Genomic DNA, 24,381 nt, shown 5'->3' on the forward strand with positions numbered 1-24,381 from the left:
CTTATTTCTCTAAACAGGGAGGAAAAACATCACCATATTTACAGAGAATACAATACACAGGATGAAGAAACAATACTCTGAGCCACAGCTCCATAGTACTTGTAAAACATAGAGGATGGATACTATAGTTGAAGTCGGAAGTTTACATACACCTTAGCCAAATACAATTAAAATCCGTTTTTCACAATTCCTGACATTTAATCAATCTAAAAATTCCCTGTTTTTGGTCAGTTAGGATCACCACTTTATTATAAGAATGTGAAATGTCAGAATAATAGTAGAGATAATGATTTCTTTCCACTTATTTCTTTCATCACATTCCCAGTGGGTCAGAAGTTTACATACACTCAATTAGTATTTGGTAGCATTGCCTTTAAATTGTTTAACTTGGGTCAAAAATTTTGGGTAGCCTTCCACAAGCTTCCCACAATAAGTTGGGTGAATTTTGGCCCATTCCTCCTGACAGAGCTGGTGTAACTGAGTCAGGTTTGTAGACCTCCTTGCTCGCACACGATTTTCAGTTCTGCCCACAAATGTTCTATGGGATTCAGGTCAGGGCTTTGTGATGGCCACTCCAATACCTTGATTTTGTTGTCCTTAAGCCAATTTGCCACAACTTTAGAAGTATGCTTGGGGTCATTGTCCATTTTGAAGACCCATTTATGACCAAGCTTTAACTTCTGACTGACTGATATCTTGAGATGTTGCTTCAATATATCCACATAATGTTCCATCCTCATGATGCCATTGTAACGGATGTGAAACGGCTAGCTTAGTTAGCGGTGCGCGCTAAATAGCGTTTCAATCAGTGACGTCACTTGCTCTGAGACCTTGAAGTAGTAGTTCCCCTTGCTCTGCAAGGGCCGCGGCTTTTGTGGAGCGATGGGTAACGATGCTTTGTGGGTGACTGTTGTTGATGTGTGCAGAGGGTCCCTGGTTCGCGCCCGGGTATGGGCGAGGGGACGGTCTAAAGTTATACTGTTACACCATCTATTTTGTGAAGTGCACCAGTCCCTCCTGCAGCAACATGATGGTGCCACCCATGTGCTTCACGGTTGGGATGGTGTTCTTCGGCTTGCAAGACTCCCCCTTTTTCCTCCAAACATAACGATGGTCATTATGACCAAACAGCTCTATTTTTGTTTCATCAGACCAGAGCACATTTCTCCAAAGGTACGATTTTCATCCCCATGTGCAGTTGCAAACCGTAGTCTAGCATTTTTATGGCGGTTTGGCGCCGTGGCTTCTTCCTTGCTGTGCGGCCTTTCAGGTTATGTCGATATAGGACTCATTTTACTGTGGATATAGATACTTTTGTACCTGTTTCTTCCAGGATCTTCACAAGATCCTTTGCTGTTGTTCTGGAATTGATGCACTTTTCACACCAAAGTACGTTCATCTCTAGGAGACAGAACGCCTCTCCTTCCTGAGCAGTATGACGGCTGCGTGGTCCCATGGTGTTTATAACTGCGTACTATTGTTTGTACAGATGAACGTGGTACCTTCAGGCATTTGGGAATTGCTCCCAAGGATGAACCACCAGACTTGTGGAGGTCCACAATTGTTTTTCTGAGGTCTTGACTCATTTCTTTTGATGTTCCCATGATGTCAAGCAAAGAGGCACTGAGTTTGAAGGTATGCCTTGAAATACACTGACAGGTACACCTCCAATTGACTCAAATTATGTCAATTAGCCTATCAGAAGCTTCTAAAGCCATGACATTGTTTTCTGGAATTTTCCAATCTGTTTAAAGGCACAGTCAACTTAGTGTATGTAAACATCTGACCCACTGGAAAAGTGATACAGTCAATTATAAATGAAATAATCTGTCTGTAAACAATTGTTGGAAAAATTACTTGTGTCATGCACAAAATAGATGTCCTAACTGACTTGCCAAAACTATAGTTTGTTAACACGAAATTTGTGGAGTGATTGAAAAACTAGTTTTAATGACTCCAACCTAAGTGTATGTATACTTCCGACTTCAACTGTATATACTCATTGTTGGGGTGGGATTGGCGTGGTGTGTGGCGTGTCCGTGGGTGGCTTTCAACCATTTCTTTGGATTCGTCATGTCTAACTCATTGTTAGAAAAAAAATCGTGGTCCAAATTGAATGTTAGGTACTATATTTATTGAATATTATATGATTCCTATTAATTTAAATGACCAAATTGGATGCAATCAATTAGCTTAATTTGTCAGAGACCAAATTATATTTCAACCAAATAATGTTGCAGATATGCTAATCTTAATAGTTTCTAACAACAAACTATTTCACAACAATCTGAGATGGTGGGTGTCAAAATCCTCTTTGTGCTTTATGGGGTGGAACAGCCCACATGTTCTCCCCTCTAAATACTGTAAACCCACTGACTTGTACATCTCAAGTTTCCTACTCCATTGAGAGGTGATGGCGAAATAAGCTTCCAACTCATCTCGGTTTCATAGATCCTGAGTTCTGGGACAACCTTCAAAATATCTTGGTTTCACAGATCCTGAGTTCTGGGACGACTTTCAACATATCTCGGTTTCACAGATCCTGAGTTCTGGGACAACCTTCAACATGCAAGCCAGCACAAATACCTCTTTTCACTAACTCTTTTGACTCATCACATTCACTGCTGTTACTGTTAATTATCTATCCTGTTGCCTAGTCACTTTAGCCCTACCTACTTTATGTGTACAGCTTTTCGCAATTCTATATGTATTACAATTAGATACTGTAATTCTATTTGCAATTAGATGTTCTAAACATATTACCCACCACATGGCTGGACCGCTCATTGGACAGGATTAGGTGACTGCCGATGGCGGCAGGTTGACGAGGGACGCACTTTCTGAGCTAAAACTGACCAAGACGCATCTACAACAACAACATTCTGCCCAAAATCAATGACAATTCTTCTCAACAGTGGCATATGGGCTTTTTAGGTGAGCGTCGATGCCGCCGTTTGATAAGTAGTGCCCACTTTGTCAAAGCAGGGGAATAAAATATTTTGCTTGTTCATTCCCAGTGCACCTCTTAAGGGTGCTGTTGGAGAGATGCATCTCTTCAGCGCTCCACCAACGTTCTGTACAAATACAATCTAAAATAAATTATGTAGCAGATATATGATACGATAGAAAGAGTATGTGGCCTATTCTATAGCCTACAGGCTGGAGATAAAATGTATGACAATGTAATGAGACGGAGCTCCTATTGGCCGGGGACTTTAATGCAGGGAAACTTATATCAGTTTTATCAAATTTCTATCAGCATTTTAAATGTGCAACTAGATTAAAAAATTTCTAGACCACCTTTACTCCACACACAGAGACGCGTACAAAGCTCTCCCTCGCCCTCCATTTTGCAAATCTGACCATAATTCTTTCCTCCTGATTCCTGCTTACAAGCAAAAATGAAAGCAGGAAGCACCAGTGACTTGGCCTATAAAAGGTGGTCAGATGTAGCAGATGCTAAACTAAAGGACTGTTTTCCTAGCACGGACTGGATAATGTTCCGGGATTCTTCTGATGGCATTGAGGAGTACACCACGTCAGTCACTGGCTTTATCAATAAGTGCATCGAGGACGTCGTTCCCACAGTGACTGTACATACATACCCCAACCAGAAGCCATGGATTACTGGCAACATCCGCACTGAGCTAAAGGGTAGAGCTGCCACTTTCAAGGAGCAGGACTCTAACCCAGAAGCTTATAAGAAATCCCGCTATGCCTTCTGACGAACCATCAAACAGGCAAAGCGTCAATATGGAACTAAGATTGAATCGTACCACACCGGCTCTGATGCTCGTCGGATGTGGCAGGACTTGCAAACTATTACAGACTACAAAGGGAAGCACTGCCCAGAGCGAGCCTACTAGATGAGCTAAATAACTTCTTTGCTCGCTTCGAGGCAAGTAACACTGAAACATGCATGAGAGCATCAGCTGTTCCGGATGACTGCTATCACGCTCTCTGCAGCCAATGTGAGTAAGACCTTTAATCAGGTCAACATTCACAAGGCCGCTGGACCAGGACGTGTATCCCGAGCATGCGCTGACCAACTGGAAAGTCTCTTCACTGACATTTTCAACCTCTCCCTGTCTGAGTCTGTGATACCAACATGTTTCAAGCAGACCACCATAGTCCCTGTGCCCAAGAACACTAAGGTAACCTGTCTAAATGACTACTGACCTGTAGCACTCACGTCTGTAGCCATGAAATGATTTGAAAGGCTGTTCATGGGTCACATCAGCACTATTATTCCAGAAACCCTAGACCCACTCCAATTTGCATACCGAACCAACAGATCCACAGATGATGGACTTTCTATTGCACTCCACACTGCCTATTCCCACCTGGATAAAATGAACACCTATGTGAGAATGCTATTCATTGACTACAGTTCAGCGTTCAAAACCATAGTGCAATCAAAGCTCATCACTAAGCTAAGGACCATGGGACTAAACACCCCCCTCTGCAACTGGATCCTGGACTTCATGACAGGCTGCCCCCAGGTGGTAAAGGTAGGTAACAACACATCCGCCATGCTGTTCCTCAACATGGGGGACCCTCAGGGGTGTGTGCTCAGTCCCCTCCTGTACTCACTGTTCACTCATGACTACATGGCCTGGCACGACTCCAACACCATCATTAAGTTTGCTCAATGACAACGATGAGACAGCTTATAGGGAGGACCGTGTGGTGCCAGGACAACAACATCTCCCTCAACAAGATCAAGACAAAGGAGATGATTGTGGACAACAGGAAAAGGAGGACCGAGCACGCCCCCATTCTCATTGACGGGGCTGCAGTGGAGCAGGTTGAGCGCTTCAAGTTCCTTGACGTCCACATCACCAACAAACTAACATGGTCCAAGCACAACAAGACAGTTGTAAAGAGGGCACAACAAAACCTATTCCCCCTCAGGAGACTGAAAAGAATTGGCATAGGTCCTCAGATCCTCAAAAGGTTTTACAGCTGCACCATCGAGAGCATCCTGGCGGGTTGCATCACTGCCTGGTATGGCAACTGCTCGGCCTCCGACCGCAAGGCACTACAGAGTTATTGCGTATGGCCCAATACATCACCGGGGCCAAGCTTCCTGCCATCCAGGACCTCTATACCAGGCGGTGTCAGAGGAAGGCCCTAAAAATGGTGAAAGACTCCAGCCACCCTAGTCATAGACTGTTCTCTCTGCTACCTCATGGCAAGCGGTACCGGAGCGCCAAGTCTAGGTCCAAGAGGCTTTTAAACAGCTTCTACCCCAAAGCTGTATGTCTCCTGAATACCAAATCAAACGGCTACCCTCTTCTATGCTGCTGCTACTCTGTTATTATCTATGCATAGTCACTTTAATATCTCTACCTACATGTACATATTACCTCATTTACCTCGACACGGCTGCCCCCGCACATTGACTCTGAACCGGTACCCTCTGTATATAGCCCGCTATTGTTATTTACTGCTGCTCTTAAATTATTTGTTATTCTTATCTCTTTTTTTAGGTATTTTCTTAAAACTGCATTGTTGGTTAAGGGCTTGTAAGTAAGCATTTCACTGTAAGGTCACCTGTTGTATTCGGCACGTGACAAATATTTTTTTTTTTGATTTGACACTTTTTACACAATGCAGGTTTCTCTAATCAAATAGCCTGACCTAAATGGAGCTCAATCAAATACATTTTTTGCTGTCATGTTGAAAATAAATAAAAATAACATATCCTAAAAACAGGACAGGACAAAGTGAAATAGACCATATGGAATGAACAATCACAACTGTGGTCCAGGAGTTTCACCCCATTGTCATGATCAGTGGTTTCACGTTTGTATCCATACATTTTTGACAAAGTGATCATAGCGAAAAAGAAAATACTTCTGCATTTCCCGCTGTGTAAACACACTGCATATAGGCTCACGATAACTCCTGATAAAGTTGGGTAGCTGATATTCAGAACTTAAATAGCCAAATTTCTTAGTCACAGGAATCAGGACTAATAAAGCCAATGCAATGGCCTGTTTTTTCAAAACGGTGGGCCTACAACATGGATGGGAATTCATAAAATTCCATTGTTGGCCAGCTATACCCCAGTAAGCACGAGCTGACGTAATTTGGACATAATTCCTAGTCCTGTCCGGATGTCGTTTTAATGTGTTTTACAAACGGTAGGCTTACCACATAGATGGGCATTCATAAAATTCAATTTCAGACAACACTGTAGCCTACACCTCAGTAAGTATGTACTGCTGCCTACACCTCAGTAAGTATGTACTGCTGCCTACACCTCAGTAAGTATGTACTGCTGCCTACACCTCAGTAAGTATGTACTGCTGCCTACACCTCAGTAAGTATGTACTGCTGCCTACACCTCAGTAAGTATGTACTGCTGCCTACACCTCATTAAGTATGTACTGCTGCCTACACCTCAGTAAGTATGTAAATGTAAGTATGTACTGCTGCCTACACCTCAGTAAGTATGTACTGCTGCCTACACCTCAGTAAGTATGTACTGCTGCCTACACCTCAGTAAGTATGTACTGCTGCCTACACCTCAGTAAGTATGTACTGCTGCCTACACCTCAGTAAGTATGTACTGCTGCCTACACCTCAGTAAGTATGTACTGCTGTAGTAAGTATGTTCTGCTGCCACACCTCAGTAAGTATGTACTGCTGCCTACACCTCAGTAAGTATGTACTGCTGCCTACACCTCAGTAAGTATGTACTGCTGCCTACACCTCAGTAAGTATGTACTGCTGCCTACACCTCAGTAAGTATGTACTGCTACCTACACCTCGGTAAGTATGTACTGCTACCTACACCTCAGTAAGTATGTACTGCTACCTACACCTCAGTAAGTATGTACTGCTACCTACACCTCAGTAAGTATGTACTGCTACCTACACCTCAGTAAGCACGAACTGCCGCCGACGTCATATGTATGTCTTTTTTTTATGCAGTTCCGGACCGGCCTTGATTTCCACATCCACAGACATTGGTTTTTGGTCTGGACCAAATCTGGACCAAACATAGTCTACGTCTATGTTTGGTTCAGATATTGACCGGTCTGTACCAGCCTTGATTTGGCCCAAACATAGACGTCTATAAATGGCTTATTTTCAACTTTCAGTCAGAACCAAAAATCTGCCTGATTTCAACATCTGGAAAATAAGTATTTAAACTTTCATTCAGAACTGAAAATGAACCTGATTTCAATGTCTGGAAAATATGTTTTTTTCAACCTCCTGAAAAATGTGTTTTTAAACCTAAATAGAACTTAAAATGTCTGGAAAATACTTATTTTAGAAGTCTTTTCAATGTCTTTTTGCTTACTGGGATTATTCTAGTTTTGTGGGGGGAGGAATTGTTTGGTCTTGCCTATGGCAGCAGAATGGCAAGGACCGACCCTGGCTCACCATATGTCTGCTACAGAGGGACAAAAGAGAGCCATGAGAAAACAAGTTTTGATCAGTCACGGAAATAAAAGTGCTGAAAACAAAGTGGGCTCCCTATTTAAAAAGAAGATGGAGAACACGATATGAAGGGAAAATACTGGAGTTCTGGTGCACGTACAACCAACTAGCCCAACAATTATACTGCGATATCTTCAAAACAATACAACATATTGTCAAAAATAATATTTTGATACACAAGTGTATCAACTCTTTTCCCCATTACTAATTTCTAGATGTATTTACGAAGCACTGTATGTGTATCCTATTTCTCATTTATCTATTCATCTTTCCTTGCTGTAGCTTGATAAAGGGAGTGTGCAGAAATTGATCTGCGACGTGCAGTGGAAGGAGGAGTGGCTCCAAGAGAATAGGATTAAGAGGGAGAAACTAGAAGTGGAGCTTGGAAAAGAGAAGGATTGCAACAGGGTAATATAGTCAAGTGTATTGCAATAAGTAGGCTACACACAAAACACATAAACCATAGACCATTATTGGCACACAAAAACACACATCCTAAATATAACTGCCAATCCCCTCGTTTCTCTAATCTGTCCTCATCGGACATTCAGATCATATCGGAAACTGTTTCCATTTTTTTTTAAACATCCTCTGCCACGTTCACAGTAAACACAGAAAGACACATATGCTGGCAGCCTGGCATCAACACCCATCCATCACATTGCTCCCCACAGTGATTCACAAGAGGCTGGAAGTCACACTTAACCTACCAACTCTAAACACACCAGTGCCCCCTGCAGGTGCTGCTGAGCGATGCCAGCAGGGAGGAGCGTGAGATGAAGGCCAGCCTGAGAATGAACCTGAAGGAGAAGGAGCAGCAGCAGCTAGAGAGACAGGCAAGGATCAGGCTATGTGCCATTTATAAATCAGGTGGATTTATGTCTATACACCGAGTTTACAAAACACTAAGAACACCTGCTCTTTCCATGACAGACTAACCAGGTGAAAGCTATGATCCCTTATTGATGTCACTTCTTAAATCCACTTAAAATCAGTGTAGATGATGGGGAGGAGACAGGTTAAAGAAGGATTTTTAAGCCTTGAGACATTTGAGACAAGAATTGCGTGTGTGCCATTCAGAGGGTGTATGGGCAAAACAAAAGATTTAACTGCCTTTGGACGGGATACGGTAGTAGGTGCCAGACACACCCGTGTGTGTCAAGAACTGCAACGATGCTAGGTTTTTCACGCTCAACAGTTCCCCCTGTATCAAGACATAGAGCCAACTTGGTGCAACTCAGTGTATATTTAACTGCTGTTATGTGTGGCATGACTATTTATCAAATAAGATCTAAAAATGACATTTTAGTGTAAGATTTGGTTTGAGTAAACAATGTGGATGTTTCAATCTCTGTTAGTCTTACCATGTAATGGTTGCTGTGTGCACATTCAAATACATACAGGACCTGCTGGACTACATGCATCAGCTGGAGCAGAGGCTGGAAATGGCTACAGACAATAAGAGGAAGGAAGTGGCTCTCTACTACTTAACCAGTGATTGATATCAACACCACAGAGGCTTATGTACAGACCCAAAGCCAAGCACTCACAGTATAAATTCTAGTCATATACAATATAGTACAGACGTTGTCACATTCTTGGATGCTCATGAACTCATTTAAAGAGACACCCTGTCTTCCTTTGCAGCTCGTGGCAATGACTCCTAATATGACAAATTATTTGAGGATGAGAAAGCCTCTTCAGAGGATGAGAAGCCTACGTCTCCACTACACTACCAGACACCCAGACTACCCTACTGGAATGCGGCCCTGGAAAGCTCCTCTCACCGGAGTGTTGAGTGTCCCCAGACAGAGACAGTAGGCCACCATATTACAGCCAAAGTCAAACTATATACATACCACCAAAACACAGAATACGTAATGGACACAGCATAATATACTTAACGAAAATAGATAAATGAATTAGACCCTAATCTATGAATTTCACATGACTGGGCAGGAGCGCAGCCATGGATGGGCCTGGGAGGGCATAAACCCACCCACTTGGGAGCCAGGCCCAGCCAATAAGAATTTGTTTTTTCTTATACATTTTATTTTCCCCGGCACAAGGTGCACCTGTGTAATGATCCTGCTGTTTATTCAGCTTCTTGATATGTCACACCTGTCAGGTGGATGGATAATCATTTGTGCGCAAAATGTGAGATAAATAAGATTTTTGTGTATATGGAACATTTCTGGGATCTTTTATTTCAGCTCATGAAACATGGTACCAACACTTTACATGTTGTGTTTATATTTTCGTTCAGTATATAAGACTATGGCTCATCTAAATAACACAAAAGCATGTTATTAACAAAACATACCAAATGACATCAGTACATGCATATCAATATCCCTGAAATCCTCACTTTAGTTGTTTTCTGTGTTTTTGTGTGTGTATGTGTCCTTCTATCAATCTGGACTAAGGATGAGGAGGAGCACAAGACCAGTAAGGGTGAAGACCAGACCACAACAACCCAATCATAAGGTGACCATTCTGGCCTTCCGACTGTACATACACAGTGCAGACTGCTGTTAAAACGGCCCTGTTCCTTTCCTCTTCATGTGTGAGAATATGTAAAGCACTGCAGCAGCGCCCCTGAATTAAAGAACAGCGGGAATAAGAGCATCTATAAAATGATAATGATTTTCCTCCCCCCCAAAAAATATTTGAGTGTTATAGAGGTAATGCATCAGCTGGAGTAGGCCAGCGGGAGTAGAGCAGAGCCACATAGGGAGGGATGGGAGTAGAGGGAAATAAAGACCAGTGCTGGAAGCAGTGTGGGGATGATCCATCACTAGTCACCCACAGTGTTCCGTATTCACCACAGCATTACTCATTCTCCCACTCTCTCTCTCCAACCATTATTAACTACTATGCCCATTCTCTCTCGCTTTCATGCATGCATCCATCCACAGAGCCTCACCTAATGTCTCCCCATCTCCCTCTTTCATTGTGAGCTTGCTGACTGCTCCCCCTTGTGGTAAAAAAATGAGGACAAGTTGATTGAATATCCTACAAACAGTGATGGCAACTTTGAAGGGGGTGGGGGCCACAAAAAATCTGAACTCACCATGAGGGGCAGCAGTGGCTCGTGGGTCTGCATACCCACATATGCAGTCCGAGCCAGCCCTAGCCTTTTGGGGACACTAAGAAAAATATTGCCAGAGGCAATTCGACACATTTTGCCATTGGGTGGAGAGAAATGTTTGCAGTTTTGAATATGATATGAGAGTGAAAGTGACAAAATCAATGGGGCCCCCCCGGTCGGTAATTGGATCAATACTACAAGTTTAGATAGCCGGCTAGTTGAAAGCAATCTGTCCAATACACTATTTTTATCTTGGTATACATTTGATCTCGGTGCTATAAACTAGCCGATACAGTTGGGAGCTGGCTGTAAAGATGTGTGTAGAGTTGTAAAAGAGCACAAGAGTGATAGAATGAACAAGTTCCCTCTTTGGTTTACTTTCAGAGTGCCTCACACTGTGTGGATGAGTTTTTGCAATAAAACACTGTCTGTTTACCGATTTATGCTCATCTCTATCCTGTGATTTTTGAGGCAGCGTTAAAACAAACGGTCCATACATATCACAGACTGGCTGGATGGAACGGAAGATCAGGAAGGCGGTCAGCTGCCGGCTACTCTGCCTCTGGTCGTCTTTCCAATTTCTACACTCTCTTACTATTCTCCAATACTCCCTCTCTACCCAGCAACTGACTTTTTGCAGTAGTCCGCTCCATGCACTTTCCTCCCTCCCACACACAAACACCTGTGCCTCCCCCCACCCCATCAGTCCAGTCTAACATTCCTCTCAACCTTCCTTCTTTAGCATTAAACCATCTACATTCTGAAACCAACCTCCTCTACATAATCTGCTGGCCCTATTCCTCCCACACCTGAATCTGAGATGGAGGAAAAGCGCTCATTGTAAAATAAACGGTCTCATGCAGTTGCTTTTACAGCCTGCTCTGAGTCTGAAATCTGGTTTGTGGTTTTGCTCTGTTTGCTCTGTGCTAAAACGCAAACATTAGAGCTACCCTCTTTGAGAATCCCACTACCACTCTACTATGGCATCACATATCACACCACCACTCTTCAACAAGTCCTTCCTTCCCTAATCTGCTCCTTTTCATTCGCCCTCACTCTCGGTTAATATTATGATTGTCTATCTTAAGGCCTCTAACTCTGTATCCTTCTTGGGCTCAAGAACATCCCTATCTGCCATCTACAACTAATCTACAAGGCTTCCCCGAGTGACCCTTGAATGATGTATGGTCCAAAATGCCTTTACCCTCTGATGTATCTGATAATATTCTCCTCATATTCATCTGCACCCAAGGGTAAGAGAGGCTCCCCCTCCTCCTTTTTTCTCTGTACAGTTTATTTTTTTATTTTTTTAGAGCAGTCTCACTCCAGGCAGCCAAAGGCAGATCAAATATAAATGAAGGCAGAAACACATAAAAAAGGGGGAATAAAATATACTGCCCAGCCTCCTTAAATCCCCCATCCCCGTTCCCATGGCAACGTGCCTCAGCGCAGTCAAATATACAAGGTCGTTAAAAGCTTCCTTGTAAAACAGTGTATAATGTATGGACCCTGTTTTAATCCTTGCACTGCTTTATCGATCTCTGTTTAATGAAAGTTAATTATAGCAATCATTTAATTAGCAGTCCTATCCCAATTTATTACATTTTCTCTCTCCCTATTACTAAAAATGACCATGCTGAAAACACATCCATCATTGAAGGGAGGCTTGTGTATGTGTGTAATGCATGCAAAGATTCATTATGCCAACTTTCAAGATCAGAGTGAGCATTTTCGCAAAAAACAGTAGGGCCTATCCCCCAATCTAACCAAATCAGGTGGGGCGGTTATGTTATACATGACTGTCAGTAGCTAGGTTTCCATCCAATTTGCGACAGATCTTCATGCGAATATTTAAAAATCCGCATAAAAAAATATGCGCATTTTCTCACCAGTGGTGTTTCCACCAAACGGATTTGACTTCTTGGGGATAAAAGTCATTGCGTGATGACGTAGTGTAAAGAAAATGTACTTTTTTCGCTTAATGTGTTTCAATCGCATATTTGACTAGTTTTGTCACAAAAACTGTTGCGTTAAATAGCAAATGTGTCTAGTCTGGTTTTGGCACGTGTGCTCCAGTCAACAGCTCGCAGTGCAGATCGGATGTGCGGTTAGGGTAGTGTCGTTCTCCATGACATTATTATGGATAAGAGCGAGAATAATTTGTATTTGTCAAACAAGCATCAATCACTTTGTCACCAGAATAAAACCCTCGATATCTATTCGAATGGAGCGTCCAGATCACCGTGCACTTTCACCACCCTGTGAAATTCATCATTTATTTAATCTGTAGCCTAATAAACGGTATGGTTTCCTGAGTCGTAATGGGAGGACCACACACCATATCATCGCGTGACTCCCACATTTGCTTAGATATAATGGACATAATATTAATATTTGCTCATAAGGCGTTTCCACCACAATTTCTCTCATAATAGGCCTACATTTTTCAGACACAAAAATATTAAACCATGATGAACGAACAAATTATCTGTCCACATTTATAAAATTGTACCAAAACTACCTGTTTCCATCATATCTGTCGTGATATTGTTTTTAATATGGTATGACTTTACTCGCATAAAACTCTTGATGGAAACGTGGTTAGTGTCCCTGTAGATGTGGTCATGGAGAACATGACATTACAAACTAAGAGGTAACAGTTAATGGTCTAAATCTAGAGGACAAGAGAGCAACCACTGCACTTACTGTCAACTTGAGTCGACGGATGAAAAATGGGTCTTCCCCAACGTCCTGCAGCTTACTTCATTGCAGTTTCAATATGCAAATGCACATTAATTCATAGTTACTTAAAATATTAATTAAAAAGGCATGTAATTCGTCATTGTCCATGTTTGGCTAATTGCGCATGGGCAGAAGCGTATGGGGTGTATTCATTCGTCGGATTCCGTTGCAAAACGTTTAGCAACGGAAAAACATTGCCTGTTTTTCCAAACATTGGGAATGTTTTTAACATAGGAAAAACATTGCCTGGTCTGATGAATCCCGGTTCCTGCTGTTTCATGCTGATGAGAGGACTAGGGTATGGAGATAACTACATGAGTACATGCAGGCTGGTGGGGCATGTTTTCATGGCACACGTTGGGGCAACATTTGAATGCCACAGGATTTCTGAAGATGATTGCCAATCAGGTGCATCCCTTCATGGTATCTGATATATCATTATTTATTTAACTAGGCAAGTCAGTTAAGAACAAATTCTTATTTACAATGACAAACTACTGGGGAACAGTGGGTTAACTGCCTTGTCCAGGGGCAGAATGACAGAGTTTTACCTTGTCAGCTCAGGGATACAATCCAGCAACCTTTCGGTTACTGACCCAACGCTCCATCCACTAGGCTACCTGCCGCCCCATGGCTAGAATTGTCCAGGAATGGTTCCACAAACAGGACAGTGAATTCAGCTTACTGCAGTGGCCTGCACCAGTCACCACATCTCAATCCCTGGTTCGAGCCCGGCGAGGGGACGGACTAAAGTTATACTGTTACATTGGTGACGTGACCCGGATCACTGGATGTGAAACGGCTAGCTAGTTAGCGGTGGTGCGCACTAATAGTGTTTCAATTGGTTACGTCACTCGCTCTGAGACCTTGAAGTAGTGGTTCCCCTTGCTCTGCAAGGGCCATGGCTTTTGTGGAGCGATTGTTCGTGGGTGACTGTTGTCTGTGTGCAGAGGATCCCTGGTTCCAGCCCAGGTAGGGGCGAGGAGAGGGACGGAAGCTATACTGTTACATTGATGCTGTTGACCCGGATCACTGGTTGCTGCAGAAAAGTGTTAGGGTTGCATCAATCAAATCTGGTATCAGGATAAGTATGACACAGAGTCACCGAATTGTATATTATGTACTTTATATTTGCTAAGCAATAAGTGGTAAATGCAATTTTGATATATACGGGCTCTCTGTCCCACCTCGCAGGGCAACCAGAGAACTGACTTGTTCCAGACAAAGATATTATAATATACTCTGACAGAAGTAGTTCCTGATTCACAGAGTAGAGACTGGGCGTGGTTTAAACTCACCCAGCCTATCGTTGATTGTTGGCACACGAGCTGGTCCCAGCCCCCTAGGCGCTTCAGTGGTCAGTCATTGTAGTTGTGTAGAATATCTATGCGCCCATGCACTCGATACAGTCATCACACACCTGGCTCCTGTTATCTAACAAAAGACCAGTTGTTCCCTACCTATGTTCTGTATGTGCCCCCAACAATTCATGATAGCTGCCTACAACCAAGGCCAGCCACAGCCTTTCCGCTAGTCACACCATATGTTGCAAAATGTTGCTTTTAACATACACAGACACCCTCATGTTAGGCCAAGCATATTTTCAATCCTCACAAAAGGAGATGGTCAAAAGCGGGGTGAGTGTAACCGTTGTGAAATGGCTAGCTAGTTAGCGGTGGTGCGCGCTAACAGCGTTTCAATCGGGTCACTCGCTCTGAGACCTTGAAGTAGTGGTTTCCCTTGCTCTGCAAGGGCCATGGCTTTTGTGGAGCGATGGGTAATGATGCTTCGTAAGTGTCAGTTGCCTGTGTGTGCAGAGGGTCCCTGGATCAAGTCCGGATATGGGCGAGAGGACAGACTAAAGTTATACTGTTACACACGCAGGTTAAAATACCAAAACCAACTGTGAACCAACTATATTAATTTGGGCACAGACGGTGGGAAACACACAAAACATTCATGGACATCAGTTAGATAGCTGTTGCTAGCAGTTTTTCCTGGGAGATGAACATTTACCTGACCATATATATGGTCCTCATTTAAACTGGTTCTTTGTAGAATTTTGACCTGGATCATACAAAAATCGTGTGTTTTTCTTCTCCAATAATTCATCCATAGATACAAAGGGAAACCTAGTTTGATTTTAGTTAGTGTGATTAATACCCTGTGAAAGTAACTGTTCCTTCTGATTTACTTACATACATTTACTTACATGTCCACTAACCTTTTGAATTGGCTTCACGATTATACCGTATCATCAAATTCGTGAAAAGGCGGTCATTTAAGATATACAATTATATTTGTGTTTATGGATGAATTTAAGTCTACCATTAAAGTTTTTGCACTGAAGACCATTGCACTGTATTTTCACCCGTTGAATATCATTCAAAAACGTACAAAAGTTTAAAAATGACAATTCTATCCTTCCTGGAAAATGAGGTACCACTTTTATAGGGTATGGGCACATATGAGCAGATCACTTTTCAAATCAAATCAAATTGTATTGGTCACATAGACATGGTTAGCAAAAAAAATTACACATGGTTAGCAGATGTTATTGTGAGTGTAGCGAAATGCTTGTACTTCTAGTTCCAACACTGAAACAATATCTAATAACTACCTAATACACACAGATCTAAATAAAGGAATGGAATAAGAGTATCTAAATATAAATACAGTTTATAAATACAAGTCAGAAGTTTACATACACTTAGGTTGGAGTCATTAAAACTTGTTTTTCAACCACTCCACAAATTTCTTGCTAACAAAAACTATAGTTTTGGCAAGTCGGTTAGGACATCTACTTTTTGCATGACACAAGTAATTTTTCCAACAATTGTTTACATACAGATTATTTCAATTATAATTCACTGTATCACAATTCCATTGGGTCAGAAGTTTACATACACTAAGTTGACTGTGCCTTTAAACAGCTTGGAAAATTCCAGAAAATTATGTCATAGCTTTAGAAGCTTCTGATAGGCTAATTGACATAATTTGAGTCAATTGGAGGTGTACCTGTGGATGTATTTCAAGTTCTACCTTCAAACTCAGTGCCTCTTTGCTTGACATCATGGGAACATCAAAAGAAATCAGCCAAGACTTCAGAAAAAGAATTGTAGACCTCCACAAGTCTGGTTCATCCTTAGGAGCAATTTCCAAACGCCTGAAGGTACCACATTCATCTGTACAAACAATAGTACACAAGTATAAACACCATGGGGCTACGCAGCCGTCATACCGCTCAGGAAGGAGACACGTTCTGTCTCCTAGAGATGAACATACTTTGGTGCGAAAAGTGCAAATCAATCCTAGAACCACAGCAAAGGACCTTGTGAAGATGCTGGAGGAAACAGGTACAACAGTATCTATAACCACAGTAAAACGAGTCCAATATTGGCATAACCTGAAAGGCAGCTCAGCAAGGAAGAACTGCTCCAAAACCACCATAAAAAAGCCAGACTACGGTTTGCAACTGCACATGGGGACAAAGATCTTACTTTTTGGAGAAATGTCCTCTGGTCTGATGAAACAAATAAAGAACTGTTTGGCCATAATGAACATCGTTATGTTTGGTGGGAAAAGGGGAGGCTTGCAAGCAGAAGAACACCATCCCAACCGTGAAGCACAGGGGTGGCAGCATCATGTTGTGGGGTGCTTTTCTACAGGAGGGACTGGTGAACTTCACAAAATAGATGGCATCATGAGGCAGAAAAATAATGTGGATATATTGAAGCAACATCGCAAGACATCAGTTAGGAAGTTAAAGCTTGGTCACAAATTGGTCTTCCAAATGGACAATGACCCCAAGCATACTTCCAAAGTTGTGGCAAAATGGCTTAAGGACAACAAAGTCAAGGTATTGGAGTGGCCATCACAAATCCCTGACCTCAATCTCATAGATAATTTGTGGGCAGAACTGAAAAAGCGTGTGAGAGCAAGGAGGCCTACAAACCTGACTCAGTTACACCAGCTCTGTCAGGGGGAAGGGGCCAAAATTCACCCAACTTATTGTGGGAAGCTTGTGGAAGGCTACCCAAAACGTTTGACCCAAGTTAAACAATTCAAAGGCAATGCTATCAAATATTAATTGAGCGTATGTAAACTTCTGACCCACTGGGAATGTGATGAAAGAAATTAAAGCTGAAATAAATAATTCTCTACTATTATTCTGACATTTCACATTCTTAAAATAAAGTGGTGATCCTAACTGACCTAAGACAGGGAATTTTTACAAGCATTAAATGTCAGGAATTGTGAAAAAACTGAGTTTAAATGTATTTGGCTAAGGTGTATGTAATCTTCCATCTTCAACTGTATAAATGAGCAATGGCAGAGCATCATAGGCAAGATGCAATAGATGGTTTAAAATACAGTATATTAGATGAGTAATGCAAGATATATAAACATTACTAAAGTTACTTTATTAAAGTGTCTAGTGATCCATTTATTAAAGTGGCCCATGATTTCAAGTCTGTATGTAGGCAGAAGCCTCTCTGTACTAGTGATGGCTGTTTAAGAGTCTCAAGGTTTCCTTGAGATAGAAGCTGTTTTTCAGTCTCTCGGTCCCACTTTTGATGAACCTTTACTGACCTCGCCTTCTGGATTGTAGCGGGGTGAACAGGCAGTGGCTCGGGTGGTTGTTGTCCTTGATGATCTTTTTGGCCTTCCTGTGACATTGGGTGCTGTAGGTGTCCTGATGGGCAGGTAGTTTTCCCCCAGTGATGCGTTGTACAGACCGCACTACCCTCTGGAGAGCCCTGCGGTTGTGGGTGGTGCAGTTGCCGTACCAGGATGCTATTCAGCACAAACAGGATTCTCTCAATTGTGAAGTTTGTGACAAGCCAAATTTCTTCAGCCTCCTGAGGTTGAAGAGGCGCTGTTGTGTGTGGGTGGACCATTTCAGTTTGTCCGTGATGTGTACGCCCAGAAACTTAAAACTTTCCACCTTCTCCACTGCTTTCCCATCGATGTGGATAGAGGGGTGCTCCCTCTGCTGTTTCCTGAAGTCCACATTCATCTCCTTTGTTTTGTTGACATTGAATGAGAAGTCCAAGATAGTCACCGCCTTTCAAAGTGTGTTGCATTCTTGGGATAAAAATGGACCAAATTGCGTCAACTGCAAGTTTCTGCAGTTGCTCTTCAACAACTTCATCCTGCAGCCATCATCTACTTTGTGGGAGGCTCTATTGTCAAGGGTGTTCTTGTTTGACCAACGCGAACGTGACCAAAGATGTGACCAATTACTTCAATTCATGTGTAGCCTACAGTGAATAAATAAATGTGATTGAGGCTCTCTCACTAATTGATTGTATGATGTTCACATGTATGATTTCAGTTTGTGAGTGTGGGATACGAGTGTTTCTCAACACTATAAAGAAAACTTTTTATAAACAATGGCAACACTGCCAAGTTGATCTGAGCCTTGCTGTTGGAAAACCACATTAGTGTCTGACTTTCGACTGTAGCAGATGCACCTGGGACTTGCAGTGTCTCTAATAAACCAAGTTCTCTTTTAGCATTTGGCATCACAGAAATGAGCAGTGCGGATGAAATGATTGAATAACGTATGTGTACATTTGTTTTTGCAATGCTTGCACATGCAATGTGGTTGGTGCAGTCAAGGTGATAGGGCACCTGGTTTGATCCCATGTAATAAACCATTTATTTTGCTCCTACAACTCTGGTCTCTTCTGCCTTATAGGACACATTTGGTATTGTATTTTGTATTTGACCTTTAAAGTAGTCTATGGGCTAGGATTAAACTTGATCTGTGGTTCAGATTTGTTTAAATAGCCACTGTGTCACGGTCGTCATAATGAGGAGACCAAGGCGCAGCATGATAAGCATACATAACTCTTTTAATGAAAAGAACGAACACTGAACAAAACAACAAAACTAACCGTGAAGCTATATGACTAGTGCAAACAGGCAACTAAACATAGAATAACAACCCACAAACTATCTCAGGATTATGGCTACCTAAATATGGTCCCCAATCAGAGACAACGATAAACTGCTGCCTGATTGAAAACCAATCTAGGCAACCATAGACATAAACACCTAGACTAGAAAACCCCTAGACAATACAAAAACCCCTAGACAATACAAAACTACACAAACCACCCTTGTCACACCCTGACCTCACCACATAATAAAGAAAACAAAGATAACTAAGGTCAGGGCGCGACACACTGATAAATTCAGCTAATAAAAAAAAATTTGCATTACCAATTGGGCATGGCCAATTCAACTAAATTACTTGGTTTGATAATACCCTAACAGCCTTTTCACACTACAGTATCTTGCTGACCTGTAGCCTACAGTACAGTGCTGGTTCAGATATTTTCTTTCAGCAAGGTTCCAGCAACTGTTGTGGATGTGCAATCAGGCCAACGCAGTACAGCTCCACTCAGATTGGCTCGACTCAGTAGCCTCGTAATAAAAGGGTGGTGTGTTACACACAAATATGTAACATGCCAATGTTGGCCCATTCACTCCCAATAGAGTAGCAGTAGATTCACCTTGTTATGGTATGACTACATCGCCCCCTTGTGTCCATGTGTTTTTACCAGGTATGCCATCTGTATTGAAGCAAATTACATTGTAATAGAAATTAACACACACGTTTAAAAGAGAAGTTTCTTTATAAAATCAAATTATTTGAAAATACAACAACATCCAGACGTACAGAAGAGACAACTGCCTCAATGACAATAAAATAAAATAAAATAGTAACAACAACGACAGGCTACACAAAGCGTTGTTTTGAGAAAGGGACAGCAGGTAGAAAAACAATAGAAAAACAAACTACCAGTACATTTTATCTCAAAAGAGCATACAAACAAAAATGGGGATTTCATGTTTTGACACAAACAGAAATACAAATCTTAGGCTGATTTTGAAATCCCTGAATTTAATTAAAATGTTGTATCCTTAGTTTTTTTTACAAATTCAATTCAAATGTAAAGTTATGGTTATAAAAAGTAACACCAACAAATAAGAACAAAATGCAAATTCAAATAAGTATAGTACATTCTGAAAAGCTATTATTTTTCATAAAATACCCAACAATCCCAAAGCATTGAAAAGGAAGCGCTTATTATCAATAATAAAAGCTGTGAAGAGCCACAAATATTCAAACTCAAAAAATAGCACACATATTTCAAATGAATGACCTAATTGAGATTCTTCATGAATTATAACACTGGTGTAATTGTTTTTTCTTTGGCCAATCTATTTTCAGTTACCATCAAACAATCACTACTAAATGTCAGCTGTCTATGAAAAGCTTTTGCACCAAAGTATATGCCCCATTTTCTTCAAATAGGCCTAAGAAAATACAGGTTCCCACATCTAGATTTCTTTCTACATTGGTTGCTTGCTAAGTGCTCGCTAAATGCACAAGAACCATGGCTTTTTGCTACATTTGCTTAGCTTCAAACAAAACATTGACTACTGTATATAAAAAGGAAACAATGAACAAACACTTAAATAAATGTCCTTTATTCATTACTGCTATTCCAAGAAGCTCCCCGGGAGTCCAATGAACCTGATTGAAAATCTCATTTCGAGGTATGACGATGGTATCAAATATATTGCTAATGTGACTAATATTGTGAGACAGAGGCTGAGAGTCCTCTGCAGCATTATGAGACCACACACACACAGAACACAGTTAATATGGCTTTTGTTTTGAACGAGTGCTGTCAGATATCCCACTACAGTAGCAACAGTGTGTGAACTGTGCTCCAGTAAAGGTTGAGGTTTATGCATCAGGGTGTGACTGACTGGATAGGAAAGTTCTCCCTCTACTCCATGAGGGCTGAGTACTGACTAAGGCGTAGGCTTGTGCAGTGGCTGCAGACGTCAAGGTGTAAATCAGTCTTTCAGAATAACTAATGGCCTCAATGCACACTGGGGATTAACTCCAAATCCATTCCATACCCTGGAAGTCTTACTCAGCCTAAGGTCCATGTTAATGCTTTACAACCACAGGTTTGAATAAATCCACACACTGCTGTGTCTGTTTGTCATAGTAAGAGGCCAACGGCAAGGTGCCAACGGTATGCAATCTGAATATACTGTAGATGTGGGGTTTGAGTTATTATGAGCATTAATATGCCGCTCCTTTATCAAAGTAATATCTTGTACAGTAATGCTTGGGACAGGAAGATACATGTATAGAGAACTGGGTGGAATATCTCCATTGTGGACTTTCAGAGAATGAAATGTAGTCATTCTAAATTGACTAACTTATCTATATAACAAATTCATCAGAAACATTTCTTATTACACATGTAAAGTACAGTATATCAAAAATGAAATGACATCAAAAGAATGCAAGAATCCCAGCTTTGCATAGATCAGGGCTCTCCAACACTCTTCCTGGAGAGCTACCGGCCTGTAGGTTTTTGTTCCAACCCTAATCTAGCACACCTGATTCTAATAATTAGCTGGTTGATGAGCTGAATCAGGATTGTTACAACTGGGGTTGGAGTGAATACCTACAGGAGGGTAGCGCTCCAGAAACAGGGCTGGAGAGCCCTGGCATAGATTCACTTTACAAATGAAGAATTATCTATATGACTGTGGTAAGAAAATCAACCATATGGTTCTGTGCATGTTCTTGGAGAGAACTCTGGACCAAAACTCCTATAACCCAGTTTATGTATGTAGACAGTTTCCAAAATACTGTCTCATCTGCTCTATGGTAAAGTAAGCACAAAACACAAAATGTACATTATACAAGTAATGTGAGAAACACTCTCACGCTCACCCTCACACTCATTCACACACACACATCTACATACCACACACACAGTCATTTCCTGATTCAGGCAGCTCATTCAGGCAGCTCATACAAGGCTATCTCCCTCTCATGGGTTTGCATATAATTCCAATATTTCCTATTCATCGCTCTAGGAGGGTGAAATTTCATGGACATCGATGATATGTGTAATTATGACCTACACGTTTGAGTTATTCCATTGGATTAATGGAACGGACCCTAGACTGAACTGGTCTGGTGAGTGTTGCTTCGTGATCCAGTAAATCCAGTTCCATGTATTCTTTATCATATTGCTGCTCATTATGGCTTACTTTCAATGTGCTGTACTGTTTTCAACACACCACCTGAGCCTTGGCTTGGGGCTGGGAGTAGACACCTACTTTCATTATCACAGATACTCAGCTATGTGCTGGATTCTGCCCACACAGATAACCCCCCCGGTAGACCACCAGGCATTCCACTGAGAACAAAAGGAAATGACAACGAAAAGAGAGTCCTCTTTCACATTCAGATCCCGCTTGAATGGCTTGTAGATGAAAAGAACAGGGAGTGTAGCGGACCATCGGTTCTACCCCACACTTCCTTGTGGTGATTCTCTTCAACATTCCCACTGGTGAGATGTGGTCCTTCTCTAGAGTCTAGAGTCACCTTGAGTGGCATTAAAAAAGCATAAAATTGACCCTGCACACGTGGATGTTTAATAAGTGTGTTTGTGTGTTTATGAACTGTATGTGTTGCTCTGAACTATTGCTTGTAAAAATCCTTGTTGTTTTTGTTTGTCTCACCCTATAGAGATCTAAAGTAAGCTCTGTCCCAATGAGTGAAGTCACAAGCACAGACAATGTAAAGATCAGAAGAGAGTTGCCAGTTTGCGAGATGGGTTGCCAGATTGAGAATCTATCGCTAGTTTGAGATGGCTCATCATGAGCACGACTGAAGCCCAAACATACAAAACAACAATAAAATAGAAAAATGCATAGTAATACACATGAATATACAATATGATGAAATATGAATGTATACGTTTTCTTTTGGAAAGTCATACAATAGAAGAAAAAAGGTAAAATGTCACTGGAAATGATTTTCAAAGGCATGTGTGGCAATGGTTTCCACATTAAAGAGTTTGATTGTTGCAGATGTCGTTTCGTCATTGCTCTTGCACTTATCCTAGCCGTTAAGGAAAGTGGGGGAGTGCACCTCTCGAAGCTGCTGCCCCTCCTTGCGTTTCTGTTTGTTTGGCGAAAGCGTTGTAAAGTAACATAATGGTCAGTGTTATGGTTGGCACAGTGATCTCTCGCGACCCTTGTCCCAACTCAGTGACATTTTGTGCTTGTTTTTCTCTCTCTTCTCTTATTTCCCGGACTACGTGTTCCACTTGTTCCTATAGAAAGGGCCCGTTTCACCAGGGAGTGTCAGAGTAGGTTCAACACATATACAGCCTTTACTTCTCTGTCTATCTAGAGCAAAGAGGGAATTATTATGGGTATACAGTATGTATGTGTATGTGTGTATATTTGTAAATGTATGGGGGGAGGGGGGGTAGTGTAACAACAGAGGTGAATGCTACGTCTTGGCAAAGACCCTTGTTACAGGATGGGCTGCTCATGTAGGGAGATGACTTGGTGTGCTAGGACAGGGAGTGTTGGTCTGTCTGAGGGTGGTGGAGTAGGAGGTGATGTGTGTGGGTCAGAGTGCATCACTATGTCTCTCACTGGGCTCTCCCAGTCGCCCCTTTCTGGGATCCCCCTGCTGCCACTGCAGCCTCCCCCCAAGGCTCCCCATCGCTGTCCGCCCCTCTCTCCCTATCCTCATCCCCCCATTCGTCCTCCTCATCTTCCTCCTCCAGGCTCTTCTCCTCCTCTCTCTCTTTCTTGATGGCCTGGATGGCGGGGGCGGCGGCAGAGGCGCTGTCCCCAGAGTCGCTGCTGTCCTCAAAGGCTTCAGGGTTCTCCAGCATCTCCCTGATCAGAGGAGGCATGGGGCCTGGGATCTCCATCTTCAGAGTGATGGCCCTCTCCGCACCTACAGTACACAGAGAGAGAGAGACAGAGACATGCATAAACATGAGTTTACATTCACATTTACATTTTAGCCATTTAGCAGTCTCCTCCAGAGCAACTTAAAATCAGTTAGTTATTCATTGTTAATTATTTGGGGCTCTATGTCTCTATCAATACTGATTGAAAGCCGGAGTCTGAGACTCTACCGTACATGCATATTGATCTATGTGTCAGGATGTGTTAAGGCTATAGCCTATGTTATGAATCGAGATCTAGGCTGTGCCGTGTCTCTGTTCTGTACT

At 42.0% G+C, this 24,381-nt stretch overlaps 1 protein-coding gene across 5 annotated transcripts in view; it reads right to left on the reverse strand.

Annotated features, from left to right (window-relative positions):
- Positions 1-19,916: 19,916 nt before the first annotated feature.
- The window catches only part of LOC135539896 (retinoic acid receptor gamma-A-like), a 71,821-nt gene continuing 67,356 nt past the window's right edge, over positions 19,917-24,381 (reverse strand). For all 5 annotated transcript variants that reach the window (XM_064966125.1, XM_064966129.1, XM_064966127.1 and 2 more), the window contains one exon: positions 19,917-24,101. In XM_064966125.1, coding sequence (XP_064822197.1) covers positions 23,788-24,101 — 314 coding nt within the window. In that variant the 3' untranslated portion in view covers positions 19,917-23,787. The remainder of the gene's footprint in view (positions 24,102-24,381) is intronic.

The sequence above is a fragment of the Oncorhynchus masou genome, chromosome 5 (genome assembly GCF_036934945.1).
Source record: "Oncorhynchus masou masou isolate Uvic2021 chromosome 5, UVic_Omas_1.1, whole genome shotgun sequence".
Taxonomy (NCBI): Eukaryota; Metazoa; Chordata; class Actinopteri; order Salmoniformes; family Salmonidae; genus Oncorhynchus; species Oncorhynchus masou.